At 39.5% G+C, this 13,306-nt stretch overlaps 1 protein-coding gene and 1 pseudogene across 50 annotated transcripts in view; both read right to left on the minus strand.

The window, feature by feature from the left end:
- The window catches only part of LOC137261016 (troponin I-like), a 60,161-nt gene that overhangs the window by 10,225 nt on the left and 36,630 nt on the right, over positions 1-13,306 (minus strand). For 16 of the 50 annotated variants that reach the window (XM_067798680.1, XM_067798640.1, XM_067798639.1 and 13 more), the window contains 3 exons: positions 13,018-13,096; positions 12,223-12,270; positions 8,884-9,090 (listed from right to left, as the gene is read on the minus strand). In XM_067798680.1, coding sequence (XP_067654781.1) covers positions 8,884-9,090; positions 12,223-12,270; positions 13,018-13,096 — 334 coding nt within the window. Of the gene's footprint in view, positions 1-8,883; positions 9,091-10,241; positions 10,284-12,222; positions 12,271-13,017; positions 13,097-13,306 lie in introns of all 50 variants that reach the window. The other 34 variants (XM_067798649.1, XM_067798643.1, XM_067798653.1 and 31 more) reach the window with 3 other exon arrangements.
- Positions 658-7,896, minus strand: LOC137260989 (uncharacterized; annotated as a pseudogene).

Here is a 13,306-nt window from a genome sequence, read left to right on the forward strand (position 1 = left end):
TGTCATGGTGAAACCAGTGTCATGCAATGTCATGCAGATGTATCATGCACTGTTCCACACACTGAAACCTCCCTCAACATGGAAGGTATGAAAAACTTTAATTTGTAAACAATTATAAAAACGAAAGTTAAAAGAAATTTCAGTGTGTCTGTTCTGCTACATAGCAATGAAAAAGAGGCTAAAATACTCTCAAAAGAAACTGAAAGTGCTTTGCTTCTTTCTTAGAAATTGAGAAAAATGTAGTTGCTATTCTCAAATTTTTTTAAGTTAAATTCATCCGAACATCATTAAAGAAAATCTGTTATTCTACATTTTTCTCAAATCATGAAATATGGGGGATGATGATAAATTACATTGAGAAAAGAAAAGTTTATTTTGAATAAATATTATAATAAATATTTTCAATAAATACAAAACAATGCAAAATATCACTGAACATTACAAGAAACAATAAAATAACTAACAGATAATGATGATGAATGTAAAACCACAATGGCAGAGACATATTATATCACATATCATTCATTCAAGTTAAAACTTTAAAATCAAATAAATATATATACATATATATAAAACTCTGAGATTTGCATACTTGTCAATGACTTGAAACTATTTAGTGCAAAGAACTTAAATATCAGTCCACAGACTGCATGTAGAACTATGAGTCCTTAGTTTGTCGTATGACAGCAGCAAGCTGCTTGAAGTTCATGTTTGCTGCAGATCGTTGAGATCTAAGACCACGTTTGTCCAGGCAAAAGTTATTGCTACTGTGATGTGAGTTATTCAGCTCCATGTCATCTGAAGTTTGGTCACCACTTGAAGAAGTTGTAATGCTGTCAACATCTGACGTGTCACAGCTTCCATGGTTCCTGTGAAAACTGGGAATATCAGATGACCATCTCTTTGGTTCTTCCTTTCTTCTGCTGATGCTGGACTGTGGTCTCTCCATGCTCTCGTCTCTTTTCTTCTCAAAGTGGAGAAAGAGCTCTGACACCGACCTTGAACCTGGTCTGACAGCCCTCCTCTGGAATGAGTGGGGCTCACTGCAATCAGCTGAGAATCTTTTCTGGATATCAGAGACATTAAGTCCTGAAGAAAGTCTCCTTAGTCTGTCTCTTGTCCTGTTCCTCATGTCCTCTACTTTAGAAAACTCATCAGAGTCAAAGTCCTTTGTCAGTCTTTCAAACTTTTCTCGAATCAATGCACATCTATTAGTGTTTGGTACAATATGTGGTCTGTTCTCAGGCAAAGTTTTCCTCTCTCTGCGGTCCAGCAACTTCTTTTGAACTTGTGCCAAATGCTCCCCTGAAGAAGACCTCTTCAGACAACGATCAAGTTCAAACTTACTTTGAGTTGTGTTGTCCTCTGACATTTCCTTTTGCAACTTCTCAAATTTATCCAGAAGACTTTTTCTGCTGGGTATTAAAAGTTTCTCAGAATGCTTTAGGGGACCATCTTCTTCATCCTTGGAGAATCTGTTCTTTATCTCTTGGAAGTTTTGTTGCCTTTGTCCTTGTTGGTTACCTCTGGAAGAAACATTACTGAGTTCCTTTACTTGTGATGAGACCTCCTTGTTTTTGTAGTGTGGACCATTGACTGATGTTCTCGTGTCTGATGTGCCAGTTGGAAGTTTTTCAGTTCCTTTCTTTTCATCTGCGAAATTTTTAAATGAAGTCTTTTCTGGTAATATTTTCTGAAAGTTACGAGGTACAGCATTAAAGTTTGTTTTGTGTCTGGGACTCTCAGTTTTAGAAACTCTTATATCTGTATCAATTTCTTCAGCTAAGCTCTCAAGACTGGTTCTGGGTGGTGAAATCTTTTGTTGTTTCCTAATCTGCTCATCTTCAAACTCATCCATCAGTAGACTGTCCAGACTTGCTCTGGCTGATGAACTACTAGAATTTTTTCTCATTGAAGAATTAACATTTTTTTGCACCAAACTATCAGTACTCCCCCTCGATGAAAGACTAAATAAACTGTTCTTGGATGATACATACTGAGGTCGACTCACAGAATACACATTCTGAACACTGGTTGTACGAGTAAAGCTCTCACTGTTCCTTATCCTTGGCCGATTCACTTCCTGTGAGCTACCTGTTGGAGATAGGTCTGGCATACTTCCCACCTGGTGAGGTGACTGTAGTTCGGCCTTAGAAGACTGTGAGGATCTGTGTGACCAGTTCATATCCTCATTGTCCTGACTAAAGCTGTATGAGCTGACCGAGCAACTTGGAGATGAACATTTTCTTTGAAGACTACTGGATTGCTGTCCTTTAGTTACATCAGATGAACTGAACCATGAGGACTTTGATGATACAGAAAGATTATACGTTGAATTTGAGCTGGTTACATCTGCACTCATGATTCTCTCTCTCCTTTGGTTCCGTCTACATTCACTCTGACTTCTCCTTGGAGAGCTTGGGTCAGACAAGCGATAATTCCGCAAGTTAAGCTGTGTCTGCAACTCCCTCTGCCATGCCTTTGTATCACCATTAAGTTGGTTTCTAGTTTGGGGCTTCCGCTCTTCTTCCTCAGCCTCCATTACCAGTTCCCTTAGAGATGGTGCTCTTCCTGACCACGTATCATATCGCCTTTGTCCGGGTTTCACTTCAGACTTCTCTGTAGGTGTCTTTTCGCTTTTATTTTCAAATTTGCTTTTAAGGATTGTAACTACTGGTTTTCTTGGACGTCTGCCATGCCTTGCATGTTTTTCTCTTGGGGACTCATCTTGCGAGTCTTGGTCAGAGGTTCTGTATGATCTGGGCGAAAGCTGAAATGTTTGCAGTGTATGTCTAAGAGTTGTGAAACATGAAAATCAGATGAATTGATAAGTCAACCCTGTATAACTGTAAGCTATGAAGAAATCTCAAATTTCAAAATGCTCAAAATTTGTTTCATCTAGGTTTCAATATTCAGTCTGAATACTTTCAAACTCTTTTATGGTAAATGTGAAGGACATTTCCAAATATGACACAGTAAAATTATCAAAATCAAGTCTGTATCTTCCATATCTTCTCACTAATTTTCAGACATGCTGTTTCATTAGTTGTGGACAGATACACAACACTTGGCATCACCTCTTGTCTGAATCATATATTTGAATATGGAAATGATTTTGTTTTGCTCTTTTACACTTCTGTGTATGTCACAACTGCACGTGAGGATTTGAATACTTTTCATTGCTCTCTCCAATTCAATGTTTTTGATTACTGATGGCCCTATTATACTCACATTCACTGACAAATCTGTACAAGGAAGACTCGGCTTAACTGTCACAATGATGTCCCTTGGTCCATCTGGTCCCCATGCCTTTGGAACACTGTTTGAAACCCGTGGTGAGATGAACTCGTCCTCCCCATCTGATCTGGGTGTCAGATTGAAGAAGGTGCTGCTATTCCTAAAGAATCGGGGTGTACTTTGAGCACAGCAAGGTTCAGTAAGATCCGACAGGTTAAGATGAAGGTCACCATTCTCCTCTGAGAATGACAAATTTCCGATCTCCTCATCGAAACTTTGAGCCAGCATTTGAAATGATTTGACTTTCAGATATGAGGTGATCTGAGGGATGGGACCGAGCTGAGATGAGGTTTGTAGGGTGTTGGATGAGGAAGCACACTCTGTGGCAGGTGGATCTTGTACTGCTGTCCTAACACTATCAAGTGTTTTGCCATCACAAACATCAGTCTGCTTGAATTCTACAGATTTCACATTTAAGGACTGAGGATTTACAGCCTGCTTGATTGTGTGTGTCTGACTACTGTGTGTATCATTTGACCTGTGTGGTACATACTTGGTACTGTGTGTATCATTTGACCTGTGTGGTACATACTGGGTACTGTGTGTATCATCTGACTTGTCTGGTACATACTTGGTAGGGTGTGTATCACTTGATCTGTCTGACACATACTTGGTAGTGTGTGATGGTACTATTGGCAGAACATTATCCTGATGTTTGACCTGTGTACTGACTGTTCCCGTCACATGAGATGGAAATGTTTTCGACACTCTGTTCAAAGATGTCTGTTCTGTACAGACTGTCTGTCTGTCCTTGTCTGCCAATGTCAGAGGTTTCAGTGAGATAGACATTTTAGAAGTATATTGGGAGCATAAATTGAGGTTTGGATCTTTTGCAAATGTTTCTATTTTTTTTGTTAATGAGTTGCCAGAAGACTTGTGCATCACAACAGTTGCTTTCTCATTCTTTCCTTTTAAAGGTCTTTGCTTCAAGAAATTTTCAAAGAAAGTCCTTGGACTCTCTGTTGCAGATTCATCAGCATCTGTATTTTCTGTGACATCATAATTCTTGGAAGGAGTGTGTAGTGGTGGCCCATTTGCATCACTGGCCTTCCGTGGAGAACTGGGATTTGACATGCTGTTCAGAAGATTAGCCAGTTTCCGTTCTACTTCACTTGTTGCACTTGAATCTTTCCCATTAACAGTTTCATTCTCATTCTTCTTTAGACTGAGATGTCGCTGACGAAGGAAATTAGATTTTGGTTCCAGGTCGCTCTCTGTTGCCTTGGTTACTGTTATGGGCTTAAGTTCAGGGGTTGTAGTCTTTCCTTTACTTTTCAGATCATTCAAGAGGTTTGATAGGCTCTGCTTAACTGATGAAGAGCCTGTTACCTTGCTGTCTGTCTTCTGATTGCTTGAGACAACCTTCTGGAACATTGATACTCTTTCTGCAACAGATCTGTGTCTTTCTGTTGTATTTTCCTCTTCGGTCTTCATCACAGTAGCTGGTGGTTTCACATGATCAACGATCTTTACTTGTTTAGATTCCTGTCCCTGATGTGTAACAAGATTTGTGAAAAATGATTCCAACATTTTTCGTGGATCTTTAGGCCGGATTGAAACATCTTCTAAGCTGTTTCCTGACACAATGTGCAGATTTGCCAATTCTTGTAACTCTAATTCAAAAGATGATAATTCTGATCTTTCTGCATCTTCTTTACTGCTATCAACCTGAGTGACAGTTTGATCCCTACTGAAGTGCTGTTCCTGGGATTCATTCACCTGAATCCCTGGTTTGACCATGATCTTTACCTGGGCAAAGTGTTCAGTTAGTTGACTGACACATAACTCCTCTTGCATTTTACTGTACACTTTTCTCTTCTTCTGAGTGGTACTTTTTTGGTCCTTAAGTTGTGAAACAACTTTACCAAATGCCTGATTAATGACTGGATTCTTATGGGCAACAACATCCTGATCTTCCTCTGTCAGTGCTGCAGCACACTTTGCTTTCCATGAACTCAGTACTGGTGGAATTGTACTTGTGTTGCTCATGACATTTTCTACCTTAGCATCACCACTGCTGCAGGCCTCAGATAATGATTTACTTCCCATTTTCTTAAGACCTGACACAGCAGCTTGTTCAGACTTAGGACTGTTCCCATAACCTGACAAAGTACTGCTTGGCACCACAACAGATGTATTTTCCTCTTTGCTGATCTGTTTCACAAAGTTACTAAGGGTACAAGAAGCTGATACCTTAAAGGTATTCATGTCTATCTCACTGAATGAATTTGTCCTTGAAACTACCCTTGACTGTGGCACAATGTTTGAGGCCCCACTGGGTTTCTCCTGTGGGCTTGGTGTAACTTCTACTTTATTATTCTTGTTATATTCTGATTCTGGATGTTTTTTCAGACCATAAGTAATGCTGTCCTTCATCTCTTTACCTCTCTTGCTAATTTCCAATAAAACTGACTGAAAGGACAAGAGCTGTGTTTTTGTCTTTGCTTGAGTCAACCCATCATACGATTTGCTGCTCCTGCTCCCAGTGCTGACTACTGGACCAGTCTGGCTCACTTCTGGCACATGTCTTGGTAATGCTGGAGTCAATATGATGTTTTCATTTCCATGACAGTCATTTACATTTGGCTCCTTGTCACTGCTGCTGTTGACACTTGCTTCATTACCCATGTAGAACATCGTAAACTCCTCTGTCATCAGGCATCCATGCTTCACATCTTCCAGACATTTAGGATTTTCATGATTTTCTTGAAAAGGCTCCCGAGGTGTTTCTTGATCTTCAGATACATGGCCTGTTATAGCCTCATGTATCAACTGCTCATCAGAACTGATGGAATACTGTTGGACCCTTGATTCATGTATATCATGAATGTGGGCTTCATCAATAGCCTCCATTGTGCCAGGTATGAAGAAAAGTACATCCTCTCCAAGTTCTTCATTTTCAAGTTCTTCATCAGCAATCCTTGGCAAGATATCGTCATCAAATTCTGGTGCAAAGCTTTCATGCTCTTCTGTTGGGACTGGAAGTTCATCAATACCGTGAAAGTCTTCCATAGACCCATGTCCCAACTGAAAAAGTTGTTGAGGGGATCCAGGGTAGATGATGTCCTCACAGTGGGTCATATGTGACACATACCCATTACCATTCGCCTCTTGAGTTGATGCTGCATCATCTATGAAACCTCGGACTGCATCTGATACAAAATGTTTGACAGAATCGTGTTCACCCTCATGTGTTTCAGAAAGTGCAGAGCAAGAAGAAGTAAACAGTCCACTGTTACGTTCATCTGTTATTTCTTTCCTCTCAGATGAAGTCAGAGTAGAACTGCCTCCAAGATCACTAGGTAGTGTTAGTCGAGGTACAGTCATTAGACTCTCACTGTTCATTTCATCTTCTGCCTTCAAAGTCCTGGGGGATTCAACTTGCACAGTGGACTTGTCATATTCAGTTGAGCTATCAAAAACACTGATACAATAGTCTTTGTAGGAGCTGTTTTGTGACTGACAAGATTCTCTCTCCATGTCATAGTGACCATCAAATGCAAACTGCTGATGAATGTCATCGGAATGGTTACTGGTGTTCATCTCAAGCTCATCCTTCATTCCATCACCCCCTAGGATGTCATCAGATGCTATGGCTTCAGCAAGTTCTGTCTTCAAGTCTGGGTACAGTTCTTCCTCCGATTCATCATCTACAAGCTTCTTGTATTCATCCATGAGACCCTGCATTTCCCTCGAGTCTGAGGAAGTGTCACTCAGGTAATCCTCACTGGTCCAGTCCAAGTGGCGGTCTGCAGATGCTGCATCTAGGCTGGTATCTGGTGAGACATCTGGTTTACCCCAGCAATCATTCATATTGTCAACATTTAAACCATCAGGGTGTAAATTCCCAAAGTCTCTTTGTTCTAAATTGTTTTCAAGACTGTAAGTGGCTGACAAACTAGGTGAAAGAGCGTTTTCTATAACAGACCAGTTAAAAGGAACAGCATCTGTATGCAGTTTCTGCTTTTGTTCAATACAGTATGTGTCTGATGTATTTTCATCTCTCAGATGCTGACTACTGAACCCTTCCAGTTTATCACCACAAATCCTTTCATTTTGCAAATCTGTGGTAGGTGCATCTCTCTCATATTCTGTGTGATCTGCCAAATGAACAGTGGCATGAGGAATAATACCACATTTTACAAATGCTGTGTTCCCTGCTCCTCCATCCCCCTCCTCCAACTCATCTATGTCCCATCTCTCGATCTCCTCTTTCACATACTCCTGTGTCATCACACCTCCACCTTCATCTGTCATCAGTCCTGGTCTGGGAGTGAACATTTCATTACTCTGCTCTTCAAAACCTTCCTCCTCCAGTTCTTCATCTCCAACAGCCACATCATCCTCCACAATATCTTCTACACAACTGTCTTCATCTTCAAAAGACAAACTGTAGCTCTCATCCTTCTCAGATATTTCACTCAAGTCAAGGCAAGTGGCCTGCCATTTGCCAAGTTCTGCTACCTTAGCCTGTCTAGGTGAATCGTGTACTGGTTCATGCAGATCACCTGGCCAACTGCTCCCATCATCTCCACCCAGCTGAACACATCAGGGAACATGCAAAAGAAAAACACATGCACCATGCTTTTTGTAAATCATGCACAATAATTTACTACTGAAGACAGATTTTTTCCAAATAGACCATACTTATATCATGCACATCAATACTGGTTTGCTAGTACCATGCTTATATCATGCATATCAATACTGGTCTGCTGGTACCATGCTTATATCATGCATATCAATACTGGTTTGCTAGTACCATGCTTATATCATGCATATCAATACTGGTTTGCTGGTATCATGCTTATATCATGCATATCAATACTGGTCTGCTGGTATCATGCTTATATCATGCATATCAATACTGGTCTGCTGGTATCATGCTTATATCATGCATATCAATACTGGTCTGCTGGTATCATGCTTACATCATGCATATCAATACTGGTTTGCTGGTACCATGCTTATATCATGCTTATATCATGCTTATATCAATACTGGTCTGCTGGTACCTTTGTTATATCATGCATAAAAGGTTCATCTTTTAAAGCTTGTTTGACATGTTGCCCATGTAAGATTCTTTCGGTAGCCTTTTCTCCATTTATAAATGTTCTTGTTAATTTGCATAGGTGTAAAAGCTCTCAGAAAGATGGCACATCATGCAACTACACTGTCACTCAGCATGCACTACCTACCTTTGTGTTGATACAAGACTTGTCCTTCCATATTACCTACTGACCTAAAGGATGTCTGTCTATATCTTTACACTTTCAGCATGTCAGTTCAGTGGGCATGTCTAGGGATCTTTGGTTCCAAAAATAACACGTTTTGGTCTGATGTTGAAAATCTTGTTTCTCGTCAATATTAAGAGTTCACTTAAGATGTTAGACTCTAGTCTGTCACCACAGTCTGGCTTAAACATAACCACAGGGATGGTAGTGACTCAGGACACCAAACACCTGGTGTTCACTTTCCCACAAGAACACGTCTTAACAATTAGGAAAGATTATATTGTTTTAACCACATGCCCTCTGAGCTGCCCTGCTGTCTCCCATGTAGGTAACATAAGTAAACTTAACATACTTGTCTCCTCTGTTCTTCTTCCTCCTCTCTCTGTCTTCGTTTTTCCTCCTCACGTTTGCGAGCAGCCTCTTGCTCACGGCGTCTCTCAGCCTCTTCCGCCTCTCTGGCCTCTTCTGCTTCCTGCTCTTTGCGACGACGTTCTGCTTCCTCCCTGGCAGCTTGTGCAGCGCTCTCGTCTTCTGCTTCTGCCTGGCTGCTAGAAGTGTCCTGCACCACAACAAACAAATGATAAAGTTTCCTGTTGAGGAGTCAGGAGAGATAACTCTGGGGAACAGCAAGGAGGTGGTGCTACACAAAAAAAGGAAGTTATTATGTTACAGATACATTACTTACTTTTGTGTGGTGGATTTGAAGATGTATATTTATTTGATTTCATCACAATGATTCCGTTTACAAACTCAATGTTTTCATCAATGACTCATACATCTTCAAATGCGTATCTGAACATGTTGAGGTTGACTTCTAACATTACTGGAAGATCACACCAGGGACTGATGTTACAAAATATACAGGAGAAAATTAAGCGAAATCAGATTCATGCTGGGATGAGAGAAATGGCAATATTGACAAAAAGAGGAATGTAATGTCATCTCAGACTGAAGTTTGGCTAAGTGACTGATGATGAAGTGGCTATGACAGACAAAGACCGACAACAGCAATAGATGAGCAATCTGACATTCACCATCTTCATACTGTCAAACATGAACCTTCAAACTAACTAGAACCTTTCCATGACATAAGACTAATACCATAGCACAGAGAGGACTTTGTAAGGTTAAGGACATCCTGACGTCCATGACGCTGCTGTGCCCAGATGGCACAATGGGAGAGGGACACAAACCACACTTCTAACAGGACTGAGGACTATACAGGAGTATATAGACAAAAAAAATTTACTTGCAAATAGGGAGAAAGCAGGAACTGGTTGCAAAATAGAAGGAAGACAAGGCTGACTTATGAATCTCGACTTTTTGCTGTCATTGCAAGAACAGTGCATTGGAAAAATACAACTGGTCGATATCCATAAGTTAATCAGTTTATTTTGTCTTTACTGATACCAGAGCTACTAAATGTCACTTCAAGGTGATATAACTAGGACAATGTTAACATTGACCAAAAAGGTATAACATTCATTGAAATGAGAAGGGGAAAAAATCACTATATTAAGCACATTTTTGAATAAAGGAAATTTTGAAAGTGAAAAGCAGCTCTATCTAATGTCACCCATCTACATGATCTAAGGATGTCTACAGGACATCTACAGCTAGGTCTATTGGTCAAGGAGCATCTGTGCTGGGCTATACTGCAGTGCTTGACACAAATAACCTCCACAGTGCTGCACTAGACACTTAACAAACCTCCACCTGAGGTTCCTCAGCAGCGGGAGCGGGGGTTTCCTCCTGAGCAAATCAAAGTTCACTCCATAATGACAAGGATAGCAGAGTCTCTGAACTTTAGGTACAGCAATCAGACTTATAAAACCATCAGCTACTTACAAAATCAAGAATTACAGATCTGTCAGTCTCATGAATTCCTGACAATTATAATATTGTACCATTATTTTAAAAACATAGGTTAAACATTGAACCTCTAAACAAAATAGTGCCAGGATAATGCTGTAGAAAACAAAATGCATTATATACATAACATAACTTCATTCATCATTCAGTGTTGTTCTTCTCAGAGCTGAGAATGTGTTGGAAAAACATGCACTTATGATATGACTTGGTTATGCTGCAACATTGCATGTACTAAAGCATGGAGTGAGAGAGAGGGCAGTGTTGACTTGTGGATAACTAGTAACACTTTTTATACTACAGAGAGAGGGCTTGTGGATATGTTGTAACATTGTTTATACTACAGAGAGAGGGTACAGGGCAGTGTTGACTTGTGGATAACTAGTAACACTGTTTATACTACAGAGAGAAGGTACAGGTCAGCAATGACTTGTGGATAACTAGTAACACTGTTTATACTACAGAGAGAAGGTACGGGGCAGCGTTGACTTGTGGATAACTAGTAACACTGTTTATACTACAGAGAGAAGGTACGGGGCAGCGTTGACTTGTGGATAACTAGTAACACTGTTTATACTACAGAGAGAAGGTACGGGGCATTGTTGATTTGTGGATATGTTGTAACACTGTATATACTACAGAGAGAAGGTACAGGGCCGTGTTGACTTGTGGATATGTTGCAAAATTTTTATACTACAGAGAGAAGGTACAGGGCATTGTTGACTTGTGGATATGTTGTAACACTGTTTATACTACAGAGAGAGGGTACAGGGCATTGTTGACTTGTAGATATGTTGTCACACTTTTATACTACAGAGAGAAGGTACAGGGCATTGTTGACTTGTGGAGATGTTGTAACAATATTATACTACAGAGAGAAGGTACAGGGCATTGTTGACTTGTGGATATGCTGTCACACTTTTATACTACAGAGAGAAGGTACAGGGCATTGTTGACTTGTGGATATGTTGTAACACTGTTTATACTACAGAGAGTCAGAAGAGAGGCAGATCATCGTCCATGTTTAAACCTAAAAGGATTTTAGAGGTTTAGATATGCAAAGCAGACCAAGCTTTGTTATCAATGAATTATCATGATCTATCTACTTAGTAGAAATCTATACTTATTATTTATTCATATAGCACATTATTTTCTGGATAATATTTTTCAAATATTATATTACAAGTAGACACATTGATACAAGGATTCATAAAAGTGGAATTATTCTCCATCAAAATATGGAAATGTTTAAAATATTATTTCCAGAAAATAGCAAAAAAGAAATTTCCCAGAAAACAATGCAATGGCTGACAATATATTATTAATGCTAGCACACAGCGTTACACATGTGTAGATCCTGTTCTTCTGAATCAAGGCAGCATTTCATGTCACCTTATATTTTATATATTACTTCTTTAAAAAAACTCACAATCTGAAAACATGGAAAACATGTTTTCAAATATTAGCAACACTATTTCACGGCTCTAGAGAGGATGGTGTTCATAATACATTTCAGTTTTGATGTTCTTCCAGTTAAATGATTATCAAAGATTTCACAACAGCCTCCCAAAATCCACAAAACTTTTAATATTAATTTATAAACTGACACAGATGGAAGGTGTCATGAAACACTGGTTGTGTTGTGTATAGGTTAGTGAGGGCTGAATACATGGCCTGTACAGCAGAATATGGCCTGGAGTAAGTGATACACATTCCTATCTTACAGCTACCAGTGCTAAATATAGTGATGCACACTGACTGCCACCAGTAATGAAGACAACAGCAAGAGCACATATGTTGGAGCTATGTGGGTTTAGTTTACCTCCTCTTCCTGGCCTCGTCGCCTACGCGATCTATAGCTTGACGTGTCCTGAAACACGGTGAGGATCACACACACCATATAAATATCTCAGCATAGAGAACCCCTCACACACTACCTTATTGTACCGTGAAGATGAGATGATCATCAATATGATGGTTTTAAGCGGATCACAGCACACAGTTTTAATGCACAAAAATTATGAAACTCAACCAGAAGAGGAAAAATCATAAACAAAAGAAATGGATGGAGAAAAAGAAACAAGATCAAAATTGGTGTTGAACATACATTACATTCAAAAATAGATAAATGTGAACAACAACCGACATGGCAATACACATACATTGGAATAAGATTTAAATTTCATTCAAATCAAATCAACAACTTTATAGTATGCATACTATCTATTATGAAAATGATAGCTTACGTTCTGCAGTATCAAGACAAGAATGCATTAAACAAAGGCATCCAGTCACACCATATGGATAACAGTATATAAGTATGCAGTGCATGTTTGTTCCCATGCTTTAACGATGATGGTCAGGAATGGCTGGAGATCTGCTGGTGCGGCTTGTGCCATCAGTTCCACACACTTGAGTGTGCAATAATCAGTACACCTTCTCAAACACCATATGTAATGTATTCTCCATTTTAGTCTTGGATTTTTCATTATTTCCAGAAAAACAGAATGTGCTTAAAATGTAACATTCAAGAAAAAATTATGCAGTGCAGTTACAGTAGCAATAACTGATTGAATGCAGAAGAAATCAGCAATTAGTTTGCTGTGATGTGACTTACCTCAGCAGGGGTCTCCTCCTCTTGCTGTCTGCGGGATCTACGAGATGATCTCTCCTCCTCCTGAGGCTCAGCAGCCTGTCTGGTGACGGAAATGTTCATATGAACAACAGTTCTGTTCTAGTAAACTAATAATTATTTTATTTCCTATAGGTGGTGATGTTGATACTTAACTGTTCATACAGCTAATGAAAATCAAACAAGATGAAAAATGCTCATTCATATTGACTGTACAATGTTTCAGCATGGATGACCATCTCCAATAAAAAATTCCAAGAAATTCATTGGCTCT

Source organism: Haliotis asinina, chromosome 14 (assembly GCF_037392515.1).
Source record: "Haliotis asinina isolate JCU_RB_2024 chromosome 14, JCU_Hal_asi_v2, whole genome shotgun sequence".
Lineage (NCBI taxonomy): Eukaryota > Metazoa > Mollusca > Gastropoda > Lepetellida > Haliotidae > Haliotis > Haliotis asinina.